General features: G+C 45.3%; 1 protein-coding gene across 2 annotated transcripts in view; it reads left to right on the plus strand.

Moving 5' to 3' along the window:
• Window positions 1–21,636, plus strand: part of ADGRD1 (adhesion G protein-coupled receptor D1) — a 117,658-nt gene that overhangs the window by 39,390 nt on the left and 56,632 nt on the right. For both annotated transcript variants that reach the window (XM_012577935.5, XM_030285668.4), the window contains one exon: window positions 21,015–21,088. In XM_012577935.5, coding sequence (XP_012433389.5) covers window positions 21,015–21,088 — 74 coding nt within the window. The remainder of the gene's footprint in view (window positions 1–21,014; window positions 21,089–21,636) is intronic.

The following is a 21,636-nucleotide window of genomic DNA, read 5'->3' on the forward strand; positions in this document are numbered from 1 at the left end:
AGGATCAGTTCAGACAATGTTTTCTGCCCATTCATGATTGTGCCTCACATGGACATATGGTAATTTTAATGTGACTATCTATTTTCCCATATTTATCATAGCCTGAGGTAGGTCGGTGAAAGTTCTTTCTGTCTCCTGTTGGCATTAGCTTATATGGACTTGGGGTTGCATGAGAATTAGATATTTCCAACTTGTTCTGCAAAGAGGTTGCTCGGGGTGAGCCTGTAAAACAAAGTACTTTTCACTGTGACACAATCCTGCCTTCTTTACAAGTTTCTCAGACCACCCGTGGTGGCCAGAGTCAGGTTCTTCGATGGTGTGCAGGAAATGCAGTCAGACTGGACTGAAACATCTGGGGGAAAAAGGCCCCTTGGTAATTATGGAATTTTAAATAATTACCCATTCCACATTGTTCTTTGTTTTCCAATGGTTTGAATTGTAATGAGAGATCTTCCCAAGGTACAAAGAATTTCAGATTTCCAGTTGTTCAGACATTGCACCATGTTTCCAGGATGTTCAGTTCCCAGAGACTCTTGGTTGAATGTGGGATGGCAACAAAAGCTGTAAGGTTTTTTTATTGGTTTAGGGACAGGGGAGGTGAGCACTTAAATACAAAGCTGGGAAAACAAGAGGGAGCATGAAGCCTGGATTATGGTGTGGAAGCATGAATCACAACTACTGCAGTTCCTATTTACTCTCTCAGGGTATATGAATGCCTTGACTTTCCAAGTGGGCACTGAAACATTTGTTGCTTCTTGGTTTATCATCTGTACTGTTCATCCTTCAGGCCAGAAAGAAAAACAATCAGGGCAACTTTTCTGGCCTAATTTTGTCTTTTCCAGCCCTTGTAATGAGAGAGGACTGTTCAGTTTCCATGAGAAGGAAACCTTAGGAAGTGCAGCTGGGATGTCACAGAAAGGCAGCTCTGCACCTTTTCATAAAGTTCGCACTGGCCCTGCTCCAACCTCATCTTTTATTGCTTGGGTTTCTTTAATCCAGTTGCCAAAAAAGTGGCAGTTTTTGTAATTTACTGATCTATCCACAGCACTCTGTTCACCTGCAGACAGCAGGACATCCATCATTTTCCCTCTTATTTCAGGCCAACCAGAAATTTAACTGGCTGTGGCTGCCATGCCCCAAACCCCAGCCCTGGCTGCACTGAGCTGAGAGGAGCTGTTTAGGCAGGGACACCTGGCTGCATGTCCTGCAAATCTGGGGCAATACCTGAGTAAGCAGGATCATTTAGGAGAAATGGGGTATTATAATCAAGCCCTGCTGTTAGGTAAGCACTGGGTTGATAAACTGCAAGATGAATCAACCTGTTCAATGCCATCTGTAAAAATTACAAGATGGATAGGACTGGAGGAAAAATAGAATGCAAAATAAGACCCAGTAAGGTGCAGCCACTGTACAAGGCCAAAACTCTGTGAAAAGCTACATAATAAAGAGAAATATATGCAGAGGCCAGCAGCTGAATGTATTTGCATGGATTAGTGCCCGTATTTCTGTCTGGAGTTTGCAGGTGTCAGCAGCTTCCAATATTCACCTTTCTGCAGCCTCTCCAACAGGCTGAACCCTGCTTGCTTTCCTTCCTTCAGAGACAAACAGGATATTTAATGCCCTCTCACAACTGCCAAGCAGGTCTAAGGTGCTCCAAGGCACCAGTGTGAAAGTTCAAAGTTTGCTGTTTACTGAATGCATAAAGAAAAAGGTGTAGATAAAGTGGTTATTTGAGGAGTAAAATAATGCAGGACTTGGTGGAAAGAGCTGGAAGGTGCGATAAGCCAGGCAGAGATGGAATAAATTAGTCACTGTAAGGCACAGAGAAAGCAGGCTATTGTAGAAGGTGACCCCCCAGATCAGGTGAAGGTGTGTGAGTCTTCCTTGGAAGGCTATTTTAGAAATGAAGAGCTGGTAAGAATTCTTGTGTAAAATCATACTGCACCTGTTACTTCCTAGGGATAAATTCACTTTCTTTTAAAGTGTTATCCTAAGGTTGGTTTTGTCTGATCCATACTGGAGATGGATTCATAAACTGCTTTGAAAGATGATTTAAAAGAACAAAGTACAGCTGCTGGGAATATGCTGGGGCCCAACAACCTTTTCTGTCTGCATCCCCTGCCCCTGAGGTGCCCTGCTATTGCTCCAGCAGAATTGCTTTGTGCTTCCTCTCATGAAAGCCTCAGTCAATAGCCAGCTTTGCTTCAATGGCACAGCACAGTTTTATTTTAAAACAGCATCTCCTTGTTGTCATTGATCTTTCCTTCATCAGAAATTTGTCATGCCAAGCATTATTTTACAGGTAATCATTCAAAGGTTTTACTTCAGTTCAGTTACCTCTTTGAGGAGTTCATTCCTACCTAGGAGGACTAAGTGCCTGACCTGGGGGTTGGTAACAGAGCACCAGAAGTCTCTGCTATCCCCAAACAATTCTGCTTGTTAATAGTTGTTCATTTAATTGAGGTGATGTTCTCTCTGTCTGGATGATCATCAGCCTTATTTATCCACAAAAAAAAGAGATAACTGAAGTCACCTTTATTCTTATCTGAGCCCAAAGCACAGCCCTGCTCCAGCTGCCAGGACAGAAATGGACCCATCCCAGCGAGATCAGGCCATGGTGAGGCAAGGTGGCATAACGGAATAGCAACTAAAATCCTGAATTCACATTGCACAATATTCGTAAATAAGGATCATGAGGGACAATAAATCCCCCAGGCCCTGCTCTTAATTTATTTTAAACAGCAAAACAAATGAAACCAAATTAAACTCATAAGTCATAGTGTGAATAGTGTCCAAAAAAGTGTCGGTTCCAATAAAATATCACAAATAAAACTATTGGCATAAACTCCAAGGATTTATATCACCGGCACCACAATAAGACCTTCTTTAGTTGATCTTGAGACATGACTCAAAATGTGAAGGATGAGAATATAAATATAAACAAGAAGATTTTTTTTTTCCCTAAATGCTGAAAGGGTTATTTTTAACACAGTAAACATTTTCATTTTAAGTTAACACTAGTCAGTGTAATTAGAAGAATATTTCAGTGGGTTTAGCAGAGCCAGCTGAAGTACTCAAAATAATCTGTACAGAATTGTCATGCAGCTGGATTAAATAGATTATTATACTAATCTGATTATAATAACCCACAGCATCATTCACAGTCTTCGTAATGAGCTCTTGCTAATGAGTTCTGTATTACTTTTCCTTAGATGTAACATTTCTGGGAGGAGAGAATTTATTTTTCAAAATATAAACTCTGCACTTGTGCATTTTTGTTCATGGCAGTGAGTTGTTGTTGTGAAGCACCCGAGATATTTTTCATCCTTTAATTAAATAACATCAGTGTTCAAATAACAGCAACTGCCTGTCAAAGAGTACAGTGCAGTCATTCAAGTGATCTCCACCAGAATAATTACCCTACAATCAAGCTGTAATTTGCCTTTTCAAGTAGACTGAATGATCCAGATTGATTGAAAAAAGGGAGATTTTTTTTTAAAATAAGAAATAAGAGATGCTCATTTCACATTCTACATTTTTGAGAAATAATCAATTGTGAGATGCCATTTGGCTAATCTGAAATAGCTTCTGACAAACCCCCCAGGGTTGTGGTTTACACTGGTGGGAGTTAGAGCTGGATCTGTGTAAATCAGTCACAGCACCTGTGGCCTTTTCACAGTGAGATTTGCCTTCCTCAAACTCTCTGGAATTATTGTGCCAGTGACCTGGCCACCCTGGATTTGCTGAGAGGGTCCCATCAGGCCCCTGCCCCATTTCCTGGCAGTGCCCAGTTCCCTTCCCCAAATCCCCTTTTTCCCTTCTGCTGGCAGGGGATGGATGGAGCGCCCGGGTCCCATTTCCCAGGGAGTGCAGACTGCTGTAAAAAATGCTGAATTCAGAGGGGTTTGGCTTTCTTACACTGGCTTTAGGACACGGGCCTGACTTTCTGACTTTCTGTGGCCCTGCACTCTGCAGCTGTGAGCACTTGGGCTGGCCTTCACACAGAACAATCACCAGACAAGGGCACTGCTGCCTTTACAAGAATTGGTTATTTTCAGTCCTGTAAATATGATTCTTTTTCTGTCTTTCCTTTTTCTTAATCTGGCCTTTAAATTTCTGATTATTCCTGATTTTTATAAAATCTCAATGCTGTACAAGACCCCTCTTCAGTAGGTATCTGTTTAAATTAAAGTATTTAGTCTGAGAAAATTATGTTGTATGATCAGAACACTGAGAGCAGGAAAAAGCTGACAGACAAATGGCTGGTTTATGGAAAGCTGGGAGAGATACAGAAAAAACGTATACTGAGAAAACTCTAAAGTAAAAAAAAGATTTGGCCAGCAAGTTAAATTATAAGGGTAAAGTTTAAAGCAATTTCTTCCAGAAACCTCTGAAGGTTTTGTGGAATAAGGCAATTTCTTCAGTCCTGACACTGTAAGAGTGTATGAAATTGGAATAAAACTAACAAAAAGGAAAACAATTTAAACCGTTGCTCAATCTCTGAACCAAACACTTCCGACGTTTTCATGAAATTCAGAAGATGTTGTTAGCTAACAATGCAGTGCAAGGGCTGGCTTTGTGTCTGCACTGGAGTTAAAGGCTGTGGGAAGAGCTTTTCATGTGGCATTTCTGGTGGGGCAAGCAGGCTTTGGGTGAAGCTCCTGCGCTCCCAGGAGCTGGGAAAAGATGCACTTTGGGTGCCAGGAGTCAGATGAGCTCTCAGCAAACCCTGTGGTTTTGGAGGCGTGTCCCTGTTTTCTCAGCTTTCTAAAGCTAAAATAAGAAGAAAGACTGGAAATTATCTGGTTTTGGGAGAGTTCATCTTTCTGCCACTCTTCTTTTTTTCCCTTTCCTGTGATATGCTGCTCCAGTTTTAAACAGGACCAAGCTGAGCCACCAGAGGGTCTTTGTCCCCAGCAGCTCTCAGGAACCTGCAGGTTCTGCTGCTCTGGGGCACTTCAGGTGCTTCATCTCCTTCCATGGAACTCCTCACAGGCTCTTTGCTTTTGCTCTAACGCTGAAACAGAAGTGTGGATGTTCCTCTGTCAGAATTCTCTTTTTTTTTTTTTTTTTTGTTTACCTGCGGTTTTTTAAGGGTGTTGCTGAATTTGAGTATAAATTACTTTTGTTCACAAAAAGAGACAGACCCTAGAAAAGCCACTGCTCCCCTAGTTTCTGCTGGAGAAATTGCTCTCCTTTTTCTCTTTCCCTCCATGCCCTACCCAGATGAAGAGCCTGCGTGTTTTCGGAGCAGTGCCTGGTCCCCCCAGCCCTCGGGAGGGAATCTCCCCCTCTGGAGCCCTCGGGGGCTGCCCAGACCTGGGACCCCTGGAAATCTCTGGGGCTCCCCAACATCTGGCCCTGCCGAGCCCTCTGCCCTCCTGGCGCTCAGAGCAGCTCTCAGGAGAGGCTGCAGTGCCCGGGTGAGACGGATAAAATGCCTTGTTTGCTTGAGCTCAAAGTCCTGAGGAGCAGCTGAACTGGGGTGGAACCCTTCTCCAATCCAGGAGTTTACAATACTTGTTATTTTAGTCCTTTTTACTGACACAGATGAGATTGTTTGACTTAGGATTTATGACATGTTTTGGGAGAAAAATCACTGTATATAAATGAAAGATATTATTATTACTATTACAGGGTTCTCCATAACTTTTACAGTTTATAGGCTGTCAGCATTGTCTTTAGAAGCTCTGTATTTTAGGTGTCTCAGTTTGGCCTTGAAGTTGTTCTCAAAGTTAAAAGCTGAAATACTAAAAACCATCTCAAAACAAAGTTGTTTCCCTTCCCTCTCTTTTTCTCTGTAAAATGAAAACAAGACCTTTAGAAACTTTTGCATCACTAAGACACAGATAAATAAATGTCATTGTTGGCTTCAGGCTTTGTCAGGTGCTAGAACTAAAAAAAACATACCCAGAGTGCCAGATACAACAGACAACAAAGAAAACCCAAAAGCATTGTTTCTCTTTTATTTATAACTTTTATTTCTTTCTAATGCAAATCTCAGGAAGTCATCGCCCAGCGGGACTGATCTTGTGGGTCAGGTGAATTTGTGCCCCCACTGCTCTTGGCACCAAAATCTCCCTCCACTGGGAACGGGGAAAAGCCTGGCTAGAGTGGCTGCTTTATTTGTCCTCAGGGAAATGTGCAAAATCCGAGTGTGTCCTTGGAGCTGTGGGTGACAAACAAACAGCCCTGCAGCGTTACCTGTGCTCCAGGAGCCTGCTGAGCCATCCTGAGCCTGCAGCCACCCGGGCTGGGCTGGGCAGGGACCCCCGGACACCTCCTGTCCTCTGGAGAGGAGATGCCACGCCTGGCATGGCTCAGTTTGGCTAAGTGTTCTTCACTACACAGAGCCTGAGCACCCAGGGGAGAAACATCAAAGTGCCTTGAGAATGTCGCAGTCCTCTTGCTCAAAATTAGGGGACAATTTTTTGATCGCTCAGTGATTTCTTCAGGGAAATGGTGTGGAAAATTAAGACTTTTGGATATTTTTTTCTTAGAATTTTGTGGCATTTTATTTTTTCAGTCCTATATTACACGGGAAAAGGAAAAGCAGAACAAACAATACCATTCCCTCTACGTAGAAACAAAATGTGAGGAGCAATGCTTGTTTCTTGCAAAATTTCAGGAAAAATAAGAAGCAGTCAACTCAGAAATGGGTAACTTCGCAGCACAAAAAAGTTTCATGGGCAGGCATGCCTGTGATTTCTTCTTCTTCACTGTATGTGTGTGAGAAAACTGTCCAGATCTCCCATTTAAGTTTCATCAGGCTTCTGGCTGGGCTGAGCACGGACTGTGCACTCCACATCTGCAGCTGTGGATCTGTTGTGGACACAATCCTTCCCACTGTCAGATAAACTGGAGTATAACTTAATCTCGTTGAAAAGAGTTTGTTGTGTGAAGAAAATGTGTTTTTGGAGACCCTCCTGTGTTCATCCATGAGTCTGTGTGATTTCCAGCCACAGCCAGAATCCTGCTGGCACTGTCCAGAGCAAGTCTCAGCTTGCAGCCGAGCTCTGCCCAAACACATTTTGTGTTGCAGCTTGAGAGCAGAGCAAAAGAAGCACTGTAAATATATGAGGTTAGAATTAGATAACAGTTGATTGCTTTGAATAATATCCACCCTGTTTCAGCTTAACACCTTGAGGTGTTCTCCCAAGGAGTTTTGTGACCTCAAGGAGTACGGGGGAAAAATAATTTTCCTTTGCTTTTGTCAACTGACCTTCTAAGAAAAGTGTATTCTAAGGCCACAAGCTGGAGCCCTGTCCCCCAGGGCTTACAAATGTGAACTTCTGTGTTCAAGGGGCAGTTTGTGGAAGGGAATGCTGAAAGAAAAGCAGCTGCTGCATGCAAGGGCCCTTCCCACTCCTGAGTCTGTGCCATGGGTTCCAGCTGTATCCCCCTCCCAAAACCAGTCTGCTTTTTCTTGAGGAGGAATTTGCAGCTTGCTGGAGAGCATTTGAAGCCTCTGCACTGAGCTGAGCCATTGCACACTCAGCAGAGGAGCTCCTGCTTCCAGTGGAGACAGGAGTTCGTCACCAGAGCTCTGCACAGCCTCTGCTCCTCTCTCAGCATTCCCTTCACAGCCGCTCCTTCCAGCACTGAGGTTTGTAAGCACTGGGGTCACCTGGACCTGAGCCAGTCGAACCCCAAATGCTGGAAAACCCTGTGACCTGGGAAAAACCCAAAATGTAGCTTTGTGCAGGACCCCATCTCCATGCTGTAAAGCATTCTGGTGCTGAAAAGCCTTTGGGCTGGCAGCCCCTTCTAGTAATGAAGTCTAGGGGAGTCTGAAGTCTCTGAGGGCGTTAATAAGGAATTTTGCTGGCTCTGTAATCCAGACAATGGTCCAAAACTCCTTCAAATCCAGGGAAAGCCTAGCTGGCTTAAGTGGGTTTGTGATCAAGCCTTGAGTTTAGCAATGAAGTTCCTAGGCAGGTTCAGGTGACATACAGACACAGGGTTTATGTTACAGCTCGGTCCCAGGCCCTGCTGAGCCCTCCCTGGAGCTCCTGATGGCTCCAGTGCAACATAAAGAGATTAAAGATGATGTCAGAAGTCATAAAGAGCTGCCTTAGTGAGCAAATGGTCAATAGTTGTTTTCTGGGTAGAGACTCAGAGGTAAGAGATCCCTGGAGCAGCCTGACCCACCTCACCGGCTGTGGCCTTTGGGCTTTGCTGCTCCTCCTGCTCTGCTGAGGCTGAATGTGGGAAGAACTGGGGGATTTTGCCAAGGCAACTCATGGGAAGAGAAGTAGGAACAAATCTCCAGAAAAAGCTGGGTTGGATCAATATTTTGCTGGTGGAAAATAGGCAAAAATGAAGCATTGGTGTGTAAAAAAGATATAAGAGACCTGACTATGCTAGTGAAGTCCTGGTGGGGTGCTTAGAGGATTCCCTGAGCTGCTGTTTGCCCTCCACTGTGGGCACTGGGTGCATCCCACTTAAAATATACCCAACGTGTACTGGGTAGCACCAGAGGGGAGGACAACACGGTTTGAAGAGGCAGCAGGGATAATTCTGTTGGTAAATAATATTTCAGATAGGATTTTGGTACCTTTAAAAGTTTTATTTTCTTTCATTCCTTGAAATCCTCTCTGCAGTACTCTGGGAGAGGTGAGGGACTCCTCGTGTGCATGGCTGAGTCCCAGAGGAAGAAAGGGCTGTGCTTTCTCTTCCCAGCTCTCTGTCCCTCTCCTCAGGCTCTTCTGCTTTTTGATTTTGTCGCATGGGGAGACCATAATGAGAGGCTGGCCATAAACCAGAAGATTGCCGTTAAATTCTATTTCTTTTCTCTGTGTTGATGCTCTGGGCTGTTTGACTGCAGTGCTTTAAAGCTGTGATTAATGCAGGGCACAGCCTGGGCTGTCCCCACGGTGCTGAGGGCCCCAGCAGGTGAATTTGTGGGGGTGTCTGAGTGCTGTGAGTGCAGCAAAGCCTTTTGTGTGCAGGGCAGGCCAGGGCCCCGCATTGCCTGCGTGCCCCTGTAATTTGCTGTGCTGCAGAGAACCCAAATGCTGCTCTGGGGAAGGCTGGCTTGCCCCTTTCCTCAGTTTTAGAAATACTTGATTTTGAATTACTTACTGCAAGAGTTTGTGCAAGAGCCTCTGATCTGTTCAAGAAATGACCTGGGATTTTTTTAATGAGCACCTTTTATGTCGCTCAGAGTAAGCAGTGGGTGATGTGAGCACAGGGTGGATATGCACAGCATGTGCCATTTTTGGTTATGAGGGTACTAAAAAGGTTCTGAAGTTGTAAGTCATGGTTGGAAGGAATCTCTTGACTTATTTGGATTGTATATCACCCTGTGACCAGTTAGCCATCATCTCTTTATTTAAAAAATGCATTTATTTTCTAGGCTGTCAGCCACTTATTATTTATAAAGAGGTCTTAATTGGAAGTGCTGTCCCATTGGAAATATTCCCATGAACACTAGCAAGAATGTTTCTAAAATTAACATGTTTAGCAAAAGAAAGAAATCTTCAAACTCTGTAGCATAAAACACCCCGAGCGCACGCTCAGATGACGCTGGAAGAGCTGCTGCCATGCTGGGAGACACTGTGTTCCTAAAAATGGACTGTCTTGCTTTGAATAACCCCGATCATTCACAGCAGCAGCACTGTGCCTGGTGCCCGTGGAGTCACTGGCAGTTTCCCGTGGGCTGAGCAGGAGCAGCAGGGTGCTCTGAGCCCTGCAAAGCCCCTGGCACGCAGCAGTTTGCTGAAGGCTTCGCATTTTCGCTCTGTGACTTTTCTGATGCTCTGTAGAATCTTCTCAGTAAATTAAACTGTGCACTCAGCCATTTCTGTTTACATACGATTATGGTTTTATTAGCTCTAAAAGCATTTCTACTATTTGCATGATATATTTTTCTGAAAGAAGAAGCAAGACAAGGAAAGACACCAATGGTGTGGCTTGCCCCAGGAGCTGACAGGAACGTCACACTCAGGTACATTGTGTAACTCCTGCATCCTGACCAGGTGCTTAAAAACCCAGCTTGCCATGAGGTGAGGTTTCCCTGAAGTGCAGCAGAGAGAAGGAGCCTGGCAGTGCTGCCTCTGAAGGGAGAAATAATTTCCCATTCTTTGCCCATCTAGAATTGTTGCACTGACTAACACACAAGCGAGTTTGGAGACTTTGCAAAGCTCTGCTGCCCACATTCCTCAGACCATTAGATCAGTGTGCAGAGGGACCCGCGCTGATTTCAGGAATCTTGGAAAAGCTGAGCTCTGGGCCAGCAGGGCTGGGAGCTGAGTAACTGAGGAGTGCTCACATTTCACAGCAGGAGATGCCTTCGTGTGGCATCTGTGACCTGGCTGCAGGAACCAGCCCGCAGCAGCCATCCCTGTGGGGTTTGGGGGTTTGCCATCCCTGTTTGGGGGTTTGCCCCCATTCCTGCCATCCCTGTGGAGAGACCTGGGGTTTGCCCCCATCCGTGCCATCCCTATGGAGGGGTTTTGGGATTTTCCCCCTCCCTGGCACCCCCATGGAGGGATGAGCTGTGCTCTGCCTGGGGATGTGCACAGAGTTTCACTCACTCCTGTTTTCTCATCTGAAAAATCAACTCCGTGGCTTAGTCTCACATTGCTCAACTTTGTAGCTGGAGTTAATGCTCCAGGCCTAATTCCAGGCTGGTTCTCAATTTGTTGGATGTGGTTGATGCACACATCAAATAGTTCTGGCACCCTGATGTTCCTGTGAATGAAATATGACACGAAATAGTTGTGTGAATTTCATCCCCATTCATGCAACAGACTAAAAGACGGCTCATGTTTGGCAAACGTGAAGGAATGGGAGAAAATATTCAAATCGGAGGGAAAAAATGTAAATGTTCTCAAGAGAGGGCTTTTCTTTTCCTACAGCGAAAAGAAAAAAGAAATTTAAAAAAGCAGTAATGGAAACCATTGAAAGGTCTGCTCAGGAGAGTGTAATATCCTAATGAGGTGCTAAGATCTAAGCAACGATCCTGCAAGAGGGTGTGTTACAGCTCTTTGCGGCTCTGGAGGCATTGCAGAGGAGAGGTTTTATCTCTCGATGAGGATTAACTCCAGACCCAGCTGGGCGCTGTGTCTGTACAGGTCAGCCCCGCTCTCCTTTGCTTTATTTATTGACTGTGCTTCGGGCAGCAGCTGTAAGTTATTACAGCGAGGGAAAAGCTGCGGTTTTGTGGGGTTACCGTCTGTTTTCGGCCCGTTCTCTCTGGCTGGCTGTTGGCTGGAGCTGCTCGAGCGGAGCAGAGGTGGGGTGTCCCCGGCCGGGGCCGGGCAGGGCTGGGGAGAAGCCCCCGGGGCCGGGCACGGCGGGTGTTACAAACGGGAGCACAGGCCCGGCACTAAAAGCGATTTCAGCACTACTGCAGTAAAAAGGAAGGCCTGAAGCAGGAGCAGGAGCATCCCGTCGAGGATGCTGCGGTGCCAGGGCCGGGTTCTCTGAGCAGCGGTGTCCCCGATGTCCCAGGCGGGGCGGCACGGGTGCCGTGGGTCAGAAGCCCCTTTTTATCCTGTTTTTTGTCCGTTTGGATTGGTTTCTGTTCGGATCCTTCCTTTAAGGGCTCGATTGGCCCATGACGGTTCTGTCCGGGCTGGCTCGTTTCGCTGGGGGTGTTGCACTTTATTTAGGTGTATTGTGGTACATTGAGAACCGTATTTCTGACAACCGCCCCTTTAAACCCCTTTTACCATCACCAAACGAGCAGTGCTGAACAACTACCAACCATTCCACAGCAGTTTCTAAGCTGTTTTGACAGCGGAGGCTCCTGGAGCTGCTCCCCGGGAATGCCCGGCTCGGGTCCCCCTGTGCCCCGCAGGGTCCGGGAGCCGGCTCTGCTCCGTTCCCGAGGAAATCCCTGGCTAATGCATGTGTAGTGGGACGTAGAGACGGGAAACAACCTGTGGTAAATCACATGGGAAAAGAGAATTGGGGAATAAAACCGAATGTCCTGAATCCAAGTGACTTTATGATTACACAAAATAAACATTCCCTTATCTCACCTAGCGGGCCTGAATATCTTGTCCTTAAGCAAGCATAAGATTCTGTAATATTTTCCAGTCTGGTTACAGCAGTCTTATCGTGGAAGGAGTGAGCGCTGGCTCCTTTGCAAGCCTTTGTCGTGAGCTGTGGCACCGCTCCGGAATGTTTATTGTGCTCTGTCACTATTTCTGCTCCATCGCTCCCATTGACCGCCCGTCCCACCCGCTCCCGGGAGATTAGCAGAGGCAGGGGAAGGATAAACGCCGATTAGCAGCTAGTCAAGGGGTGTAAGGGCTGAAAGGGTCAATATAGAACAAAGGCTGCCACAAATAATTCACAAAGAATGTGAGGCACTGCCTTTCAGAGGCGACATTCGCGTAGCCGGGGTTTAATGAGAATGGAAAATGCTAACATATAAATCCAGTCCTAAAAAAATATATCCACAACAAACTACTGAGTGGTAAATATTTTTGCCATTAAGCCTGGTACTCTGTTTCTGACGTGAGCTATTAAAACTCCTCCTAAAGCTTTCATTAAATCTTGTCTTCAAAACTCCCTTTAAAAGATGTCCTGGGAACGGCCCCGGAGCATTCCCGGAGCATCCCCTGAACATCTCCAGAGCAACCCTGGAGCATCCTCAGACCATCTCCGGACCAGCCCCGGAGTATCCCCGGAGCATCCCCAGAGTATCCCCGGAGCAGCCCCGGAGTATCCCCAGAGCATCCCTGGAGGATCCCCGGAGCATCCCTGGAGGATCCCCGGAGCATCCCTGGAGGATCCCCGGAGCAGCCCCAGCCCCTCCAGCTGCTGCCCCCATCCTGCTCCTGCTGCGTGGGGCTTTGGCCACAGCAGACACCCCCTGCTCCCGAGGTTGCCTCTTCCCAGAAGCCAGCTGTGTCCCTGGAGGTGAAGGGCCGGGGATTGCAGCTTTATAAAGAAGATGAATGCACTATTCCCAAATATTCCATAAACAGTTCATTATCCCTCTTATTATCATGCAGTCTAAGTGAAATTTTAATGTTTCACTGCTCCAGGCTGTCAAAGTCCTTGTGCTCTTCAAAGAGAAGGGCCCAGATTCTGTTCAGTCTTTGTGGAGGAGAATTAGGGGATCTTTGTGCTTTTTAAAAATATGTTTAGAAAAGGCCATACATACTGTTTCTTCACTTGGAAGTGTATCTTGGGATAACTACAGTGTGCCTGTTGTGTGAAAAAATTGCCTAAAAGGTCTCTAAAGCCTCCTCCATAATAAATATGGATTGAGTCTTCTTAATTATGACTTTCACTCTTGCAGGAAACAGATGTTTGCTAACTCAGATTTCATTTCTGGCTTGGCAAAGAAGTGAGTACAGCTGAAACCAAGAAGGGCCGGTGAGACTTGCCATTGCTGCTGGGTTTTTAAGCTGTGCTTTGAATTCAGCACAGCTCCTTGCTGTCACTGAAGCTTGTTATTTGCAGGTAGCAAACCTGTGTTCTCTGGGGTTTCAGTTCCACCTGAAACCTGGTGAAACCTGGTTATCAAAACTCCAGGTGTGTGTGGGCTGGGATCCGGGTGCCTGCCCACCCTGGGTGCCTGCCCACCCTGGGTGCCTGCCCACCCTGGGTGCTGGGGCTCAGGGCAGTGCCCAGCTCCTGCCCAGCTGGGGCTGAGTTGCCCCAGCTTCTTGTTCCTCGCTTGAATTCTCTGCCTCAGTAACATCGGGACTGGGAATCACAACTGGAATGCTGCCTGTCCTGAATGGGTGTTGTCTGATGCAGATGTTTCTTTTCTTACAAAAAAATTATAAAAAGCCATCAGGAGGAAAAGACCAGGCAATGTTTTGGAAACTACGAATTGTGTAAATACTGCCTAATAGGAAAAGTGTTTTTAAAAGGATTCTCCTGTGTGCATCCCTTGAAGGGATTTGGTTTATGCCTGCTTCTGGTCCCTGTCACAGCTGCTGTCCTTACCTCGACAATGTTTCCTGTCACAGAGCTCTCTGCAGGGCCTGCAGAGTTGTATGGCAAGGGAAAACATTTCTGCTTTTGTCGATACTACAGGTGAATGGGGGAGAGGAATATTCATCTGCTTCTTTCATTGTTCTGTTGGATTAGAGAACGTGTCCTTTTATAAATAGCTTTTTCTGCATCAGTCAGACCAGTTGTTTTCCTTTGGGAATACTTTCACATGAGTTAAGAAAAACAGTAGATTAAGAAAGGGTGCATAGGAGGCATGCCTGCTTCTTGTCTTAGAAAAGCAACACATTTTTAATGTAATAACGCAGAGTAGCAGAAAAAGGCACAGAATAGAAAACAAAGAACCTTAACAAAGACACATCATCTATTTCATTAAGCAGTTTTGGAAAGTTATCACGGATTTGTATCTGCATTATCACAAAATCTATTGCATCATTGTGCTTGTAAGGCGGGTGGGGAAAAGCTGAAATGATACTTGATTAATCTATCCAAAAATTGCTGTAAGCTTCTAGCAGCATGTGTGAGCAGGACTTGGCAGGGCTGGCGGGTGGATTGCAGACAGCTTTGGAAGGGTGGCTTTGCTTGCACTGGAAATAGTGCTTTGAGGAGCCTGGGGGGCAGAAGCAGCAGGAAGCAGCCCAGCCCTGGGCCAGGGCAGTGGGCAGCAGAGGCAGCTGCTGTAGGGGCAGCCTTGGCAGGAGACGCCTCCAGGCTGAGCCCGGGTGTGCTGGGACTTGCAGCTTTGCTCATCCATGCTCCAGGACTGCCTGCAGATGTCCTAGAAGAGCTCAGAGCATGAAAGACAGAAATTAGCTCTTGGTTATAGGAGAAGGGCCCACGGGGGTCTGTGTTTAGGGCCCCTCAGGGATCTCCAGGTGGATCTGCCATTGAAAAAAAGAGATTTCCTTCTTTTATTTATTTGCCAGTCTGAAAAACTCTTTTTGAGCCCTGACAATCACACTGGGTTTCTTCTTCTGGGCCATGAGATGTTCTGGAGCCCTGAGCTGAGTGGACACGGGCAAAAAGAAGAGCTGCTCTGCAGGGCTGTGCATTACATTAAATCAGAATAAGGCCTTTTAGGCAATGAGAAATTTCCTCAAGATGGGCACCTTGGGTGGAATCAGTTGCATTTTTAATCACTCAGATTAAATGAGATCTCTTTGGAGCCAGGCTGGTTCATTAACTTTGGAGAGGCAGTGTCTGGCTGGGGGCTGTGCCTGAAGGCAGTGGGCAGGGTCCCAGGTTTGAGGTTCTGGCTCTGCACAAACTCTGTTAGTAACACCCAGGAAGGAAACTGGTGCTGCCCTGCTCTCCCGTCTGGATTGACTTGCTGAAAGGTGGAGGCAAGGCTGCCTCAGTGCCATCGGCTCAGCCCTGCCCTCAGCCCATCCTTCCATACAGGTTTAGGTGCATCTGTACATGGAATTTTTCTCTTACATATGGATATAACTGTTTAACTGTAAGGACATATCAAAACTCTCAGACTGCTATATTGCTAATTATGTAAATGAGACTACATCTTGAGAGACAATATTAATATTTTTACCTCTTCGTTCTTTGGTATATAGGTGTGCTTTAAGGAACATGAAAAATGTTTTCACTTAAGCACTAAGGCAGCTTTTCATACAGATCATCAGTTAGTTCTGTGTCTGTTGGTGCTTACGTAAGGAAAGGCTGCCATGCTGAGCTCTGCTTCTCCCTGACTGGCATTTAAATTTTTTAAACATCAAATATTTACTGATGTAACCCAGTTGCTCACCAAATTGAATTTCAAAGGTCCTTATCCTGCAGCTTCTGTTTGTGCACATCTTCCATCCAAGGCAGTTCCATGCATCTCCAATGCAAATGAACCTGCTCCTTTCTGGAGCTATTTTTTAACCTTTCTGTGCTCTCCTTTATTACCGTGATTTACAACAATATTGTGAGTGTTATTAATCCAGACTGCAGTCAGTGGCTGTTTGGCATGGGTTTACACTGCAGTGCTGCATCTTAAATAGTCCTGGCTTCCAAACTAGAAGAGTTCTGGCTTGCAGCTCCTCGTCGCTGCCCAGCAAGCTGCACAACCCACAACCAACTGACCCTGAGCTCAGTGCCAGAGGGGTTCCATCAGTGCAACTCCTCTGCTAGGGTGGGAATCTGGAGCTGTAAAAAGCCACCTGGAGCCGTGCATGTGCATTTAGGGAGTTTCTAACTTTAACTCAAGGCTTGCAGACCGTTTCTGTTGCCAAAATTGCAGCTTCCCTGAGCAGTTTGGGAAGAACTGGCTTTACTGCTGTTAAGCACCAAACCCAGAGAGAAGAGCTGCTGCTCTTTCAGCAGTGGCATTCGCCTGCCTGTGCTGTAGGCAGGTGACCTGAAATGCAGAAAGGCGCCAGCTGAAGCAAGACAAGCGCCAAGGGACAGATCATAAGTGAGGGAGTGACACAGGGCAGGGCCTGGCAGCCCTCCCTGACATCTGCAAGTGCTCAGATGTTGGCTTGGCAGCTGCTGCACGAAGCCCCTTGTTCAGTGCTGTAAAAAAGATGGGATCTTGTTAAGAGAATGGCATTTTTATTCAAATGGATGTGGACTTAGTAGCAGAAAAATAGCAAGTCCTTCTGATGTTCTACATATTTGACAGCAGTAATTTTTTTTTGCTATGCTCCATAATTAAAAAAGAAAGCACCAGGACAATTTCCTCATCCATTCCCTCCTCCTTCCTCTCTCTTATAGAAATGATATCTGGTAGAGCAGCCAAGATATTTTTCAGTCTGGTGCTCATGGGTCTTTTCATTACTCTTTTGTTCTCACACTGCTTGCCCAGTACAGCAGCTGTTAAATAGACAACTCTGAGAGCTGGGGAAGGATATTGGTGAAATATTTGATTAATGCTATTTTTGCAGGAGATTGATATGTCAACTATTTTTAGCCTCAGGCAAAGAAATAATCAAAGCCAATCCATGTGGCAACCTTCTCCTATTTCAGATGACTTTATAACCTCTAATACTTCACTAGTTTTTAATTTTATATTGCAGTCTGTCACAGTTTCCCACCCTTTGTGATTTCATGCAGTTTTTTAACTGATTGTCCCATTAGGAAATACATTCAGCAAACTTTCCTGTTGGAAAGTGTTGTGTTCATTGCTTCAGAAAGTGTATGTTGGCACAGCTCTGTTCACAACAATGAAACAACTGAAGGTCTGGCTTTTATCCATAACACACTCTTAATTCCCTATTCATAACCTAAATTCCTTTCTGTGCAATTTGCAATGTTTTTTTCATTACATATGCTAGTTACATCTTAGGGTGAATCAGTCAAATGGACTCTAAATTAAAATAGTTGGCTGATCTAAGCCCCAAATCTGTTGCAATGCAGTTTTCTCACAGCTTGGAAGAAAACAGCCAATATAGCCACCACAGACAGGGGTAATTATTCTTTCTGTCTGTCTTTTTCCAGGTAACTGAGTAGATGAATGTACTCTAAAGTTTTAATCTTCTAGGTAATTAGGAGAAATAGATGGAAAAGAAAGTCAATAAACCTTGTGAGCCTGAATAGGTCACGCTAACAGTCAGATTGCCACTGTGAGGACAGGAAATCCTTAAATTAGATGCATCATTTTAGTCTGTAATTTAATCCATGAACCAGAATCAAAATTTGTTTTGAACCATATGCACATAAAAATATGGAAGTGAGGAAACAGAGACAAGTGGACTCCAAATTGAACTCAAAGGGGTAAATTGTCAACTGCTTTGAATGAGAGGAACACTTTGGGCTTGGAGCTGCTGAGTTTAGGTCAGTGACAGCCCTGACCCAAAGGTTCGTCCTTTTCACACTGGAGAAAGAAGGTGCACACCCTCCACTCCTGGTGGCCACCACTATGTGCCTAAATATTTGCTTTTTAAATCCAGGGGAGGAGAGGAGAGACAAGCTAATCTCATAAAGGTTCACCCCACCCTCTGCTTGGCTCCTCTTCCTTGGCAAGCCTTCCCAGCAGCAGCTGGCTGCCTGTTTTTCTTCTGCAATTGTGTTCCTGACATTTCCTGCAGTAGGTTTTCCTGAGGGTTTCCAGCAGCCCTTTCAGCCCACACCCCCTTTCCTGGCCTCCTCTTCCTCTCAGCTGGCTGGTGCCTGGCTCCCAGCGAGGCTGGGCTCCCAGCACACATCCCCTGAGAGCATCCCCCAGTTCTGGGGTGTGCTTTACTGCCTGGCTCCCAGTGAGGCTGGGCTCCCAGCACAGATCCATACACATCCCCTGAGAGCATCCCCCAGTTCTGGGGTGTACTTTTCTGTCTGGCTCCCAGCGAGGCTGGGCTCCCAGCACACATCCATACACATCCCCTGAGAGCATCCCTCAGTTCTGGGGTGTGCTTTTGTGCCTGGCTCCCAGCGAGGCTGGGCTCCCAGCACACATCCATACACATCCCCTGAGAGCATCCCTCAGTTCTGGGGTGTGTTTGTGTGCCCTGCTCACGGAGAGAGGTGCTCACTGCCAGGGCTGCGTGCTGGGAGCACAGACAGGGAGCCAGCAGGGAATTACTGGGGCTGGAAAAGGCCCTCAGACCCCGAGTCCAGCCTGTCCTTCCTCAGGGCACAGGCTCCCCAAGACAGGCACTGACCTTGCCCTGCTCCTGTGCCAAGAGGTTCCTTTCCTCTTTCAATGCAATTCTTTTTTGGAGAAGCTGCATGTGCCCTCTCTGTGCAGAAGGAATGATGTGAAGAATTTGGATTAGGGAGGGCACATGCACAGATCCTGGATTACTCAGTGTGCTGCTACTTTCCCTCCCCTGAAAGCTTCATCAACTGTCCTTTCACAGGCTTTTAATAAACACTCAAGTGACTTAATCTTTTCGTGTAAAAGCCTACTTGTATTTTAAGCTTTCTGTTATCAATGTCATTAAATCAATATCCTCAGTTCTACAGGATCCAAGTCACATATAAGCTGTCACACACAGTTTAACTTTAAAAGTGCAATATTGAGGTACAGTCAGTTACTTCTTCATAGATTAGAGAATACTTTGAAGTAGAGCTGTTGAAGATCAGAGGGAGTTTATTCCTCTGCAGCCAGTTTCTTACATGTTGGGGGCTCTCTATCCTGATGAAGTTCTGCCACAGAACTTCAGTGAAGTCTCTGAGGATTAGTATTTTATGCAGCCTTGTGGAGATTACATAATGGGTGATAAAACATGGGACAGATTCTTTAAGAGAAATACAAAGGCAAATTAGGATAGACCCTTCTTTTCCATTCTTTAATCTATTTATCTATTTTTCATTATTATTATTTACTTATTCTTTCTCCGTCTGAGTACATACACAGCTCTGGACAGTGAGGCCTGTATGGTTCATGGTCTAATGAGTGACATCTGTGTTTAGAGTTAAGATGGACAAAAACAAGGACTTGTCCCTTGCCAGAGAAATTTAATTGAGGGTAAAACATACATCTGGGATTTATTTGTGTAAAAGATACACGACTGCAGTGCCATGTCTTCTTCCAACCTGACCCTGAGGTGCCCTTTCCATTTAGTGTATTAGAATCCAGATTTATCTAGAGAAATCTCACTAATCAGAAATGGCAGTTATTGTTCCATCTTTGCTGTTATTGCAGCAGATCTTTCTGTCTCTCTATGGTTTTTTAGCACTGCCTGTCATAGAAGTGAAATAATTTGTACTACAAGGCAGCTGCAGACTCTTTCACTTGCTCCCTTCAGGAAAAGGCTCCAGGGTGTCCCCAGAGCCAGAGGGGAAGGGCAGGGACAGTCCCGGGGTGACAGATCTAAGGGACAGTCCTGGGGTGGCAGTGACAGCCCTCTCTCACCAGCCCCCCACCTGCAGCACCAGCCCATGACAAAAATCCCCAGGAAAACAGGGTGAGGCAAGGAGCTGCAAACCTGGGCCAGGGCTGTGCTCTGGCAGATAAGAAAATTCCGTTGATGTTGTACAGAGATGGGCTGAGCAGGGAATGTCCTTATCTGCAGCACAGCTGCCTGAGGCGTGGGGCAATCCTGGGAGCCCTGGCTGGGCAGAAATTCTGGGTTATCTCCAGCCAGGAGGGACCGGTGCTACCTGGTGCCTGACACTCCGGGCTGGGCTCCTGGGACAGGAGAAGGAAAATTGCATCAGGGACTCCTTGTACTTGGTTGAGTTTCAGCAGGATGAGGTGTTGGGGTTTTAAGGTTCATTCCTTAAAACCAGGAAAGCAAAACTTGGTTATCTTTGGTCTTCACAGCAGAATTGTGTTGCAATAATCTGAGAGCTGTTAATTCACCAGTGATTTTTTTATGTAGAAGACTCTTGTAATTAAAAAATTGCCATAAGGCAGGGTCCACATAATATGGACTTTAGGGATTTATGTATTAGAAAGGGTTGAACAAACACTGGAAATCTTCTAGTTTGAATAATTTTATCTGTAACAAACTATTACTTCACTCCAATATAATTTGAATAATTTTATCATCAAGTTCACTTAACAGAGCGGAGAATGGGATCTCAAAGCTTCTGGAATACAGGAGATTGACTTAGTTGCTAAACCTGTTTATGGAAGATAGAAATTATGTGATTATAATGCTGAGGTGTGCTAAAATAAAATCTTGAATTATGGCATGGCTTTTTCAGTTTGAATGTATGTTTTAAAATAATTGCTGTTGTGGAAAGAAAATGTCTGGGAGTTGGTCATTGCAATGCACATATTTCAGAGTTATTAATCGTCAAACGTGACATTTTTATTGCTCAGTGAGAACAAACGAGGAACAAAATCCAAAGAAGCCAAGTGTATACTGAAGAATGATGTCCCAATCCTGCAAAAATTAACAGATGTATTTGTGCTTATGTACAGTAGTGATCCTGCTTTGCTATTTGCTTAAAGGAGGCACAGATTTCTCACTCAGAGTGCTACAGGTTTAATCCCAGTGTGTAAAATTAAGACTGAGTACCAGTCTTTGCATGTTTGGAGCTTATGTTGAAGAAATGAGGACTGAACAATTTTGCTGCCAGTTCTGCTGTGTTAATCTATAATCAGTCTGTTGAAATTATTGTAGCAATGAGAACGTGAAGTAGTGAATAGAGGAATTTAGGCCTTTTTAAACATTCCTTCAGGGTTTATATTTTTTTTCTTGCAGACGCCCAGACAATACAGCCAAGCACTAAATAAAAGTAACAGAGTTCATCTTTACTGTGCATTTCTGGATTACAGGTATGTTGCATAATTCCAAATTCTTTAACCTGGTTTTACTACATTACACTTTCTTTGAGATGCTGGGTATTATCTATATTCTTCTTGCTTCCTTTCATTCATGGAAATAATTAAAGAAATGGAACCACTGGCTCACAAAAACCCCAATCTGATTGTTTCTTCTTACCAGAGATAGGAAACTTGGTATTCACAGACCCTGGGGTGGCAATTGGGCGCTGGAAACACTTTGTAATCAAAGTTGCAGACTGATACAAATCGTGCTTGTCTTGTTTCATGAGTGTGTGTCCACTTGGGCAGGTGCTCGGGTCTTTCAGGGTGGCAGAGCTCCAGCACAGCCTTTGTTTTCACTGACCCTGTGCCACAGCAGTGTGGGAAATCTGTATTTCAGAGCTGTGAATTTTGGCCAATTCATGGAATGGATAAACATAATGCAATGATCCATCTTGAATGCAAAGTAGAATTAAAGGGAAATAAAAAATCACCTCAAATTTCACTCAGAAAATAAGAGCTGTGGAAAAGCAGTAGCTTTTGTTTTTTTTTTTTTTTAG

The sequence above is a fragment of the Taeniopygia guttata genome, chromosome 15, assembly GCF_048771995.1.
Source record: "Taeniopygia guttata chromosome 15, bTaeGut7.mat, whole genome shotgun sequence".
Lineage (NCBI taxonomy): Eukaryota > Metazoa > Chordata > Aves > Passeriformes > Estrildidae > Taeniopygia > Taeniopygia guttata.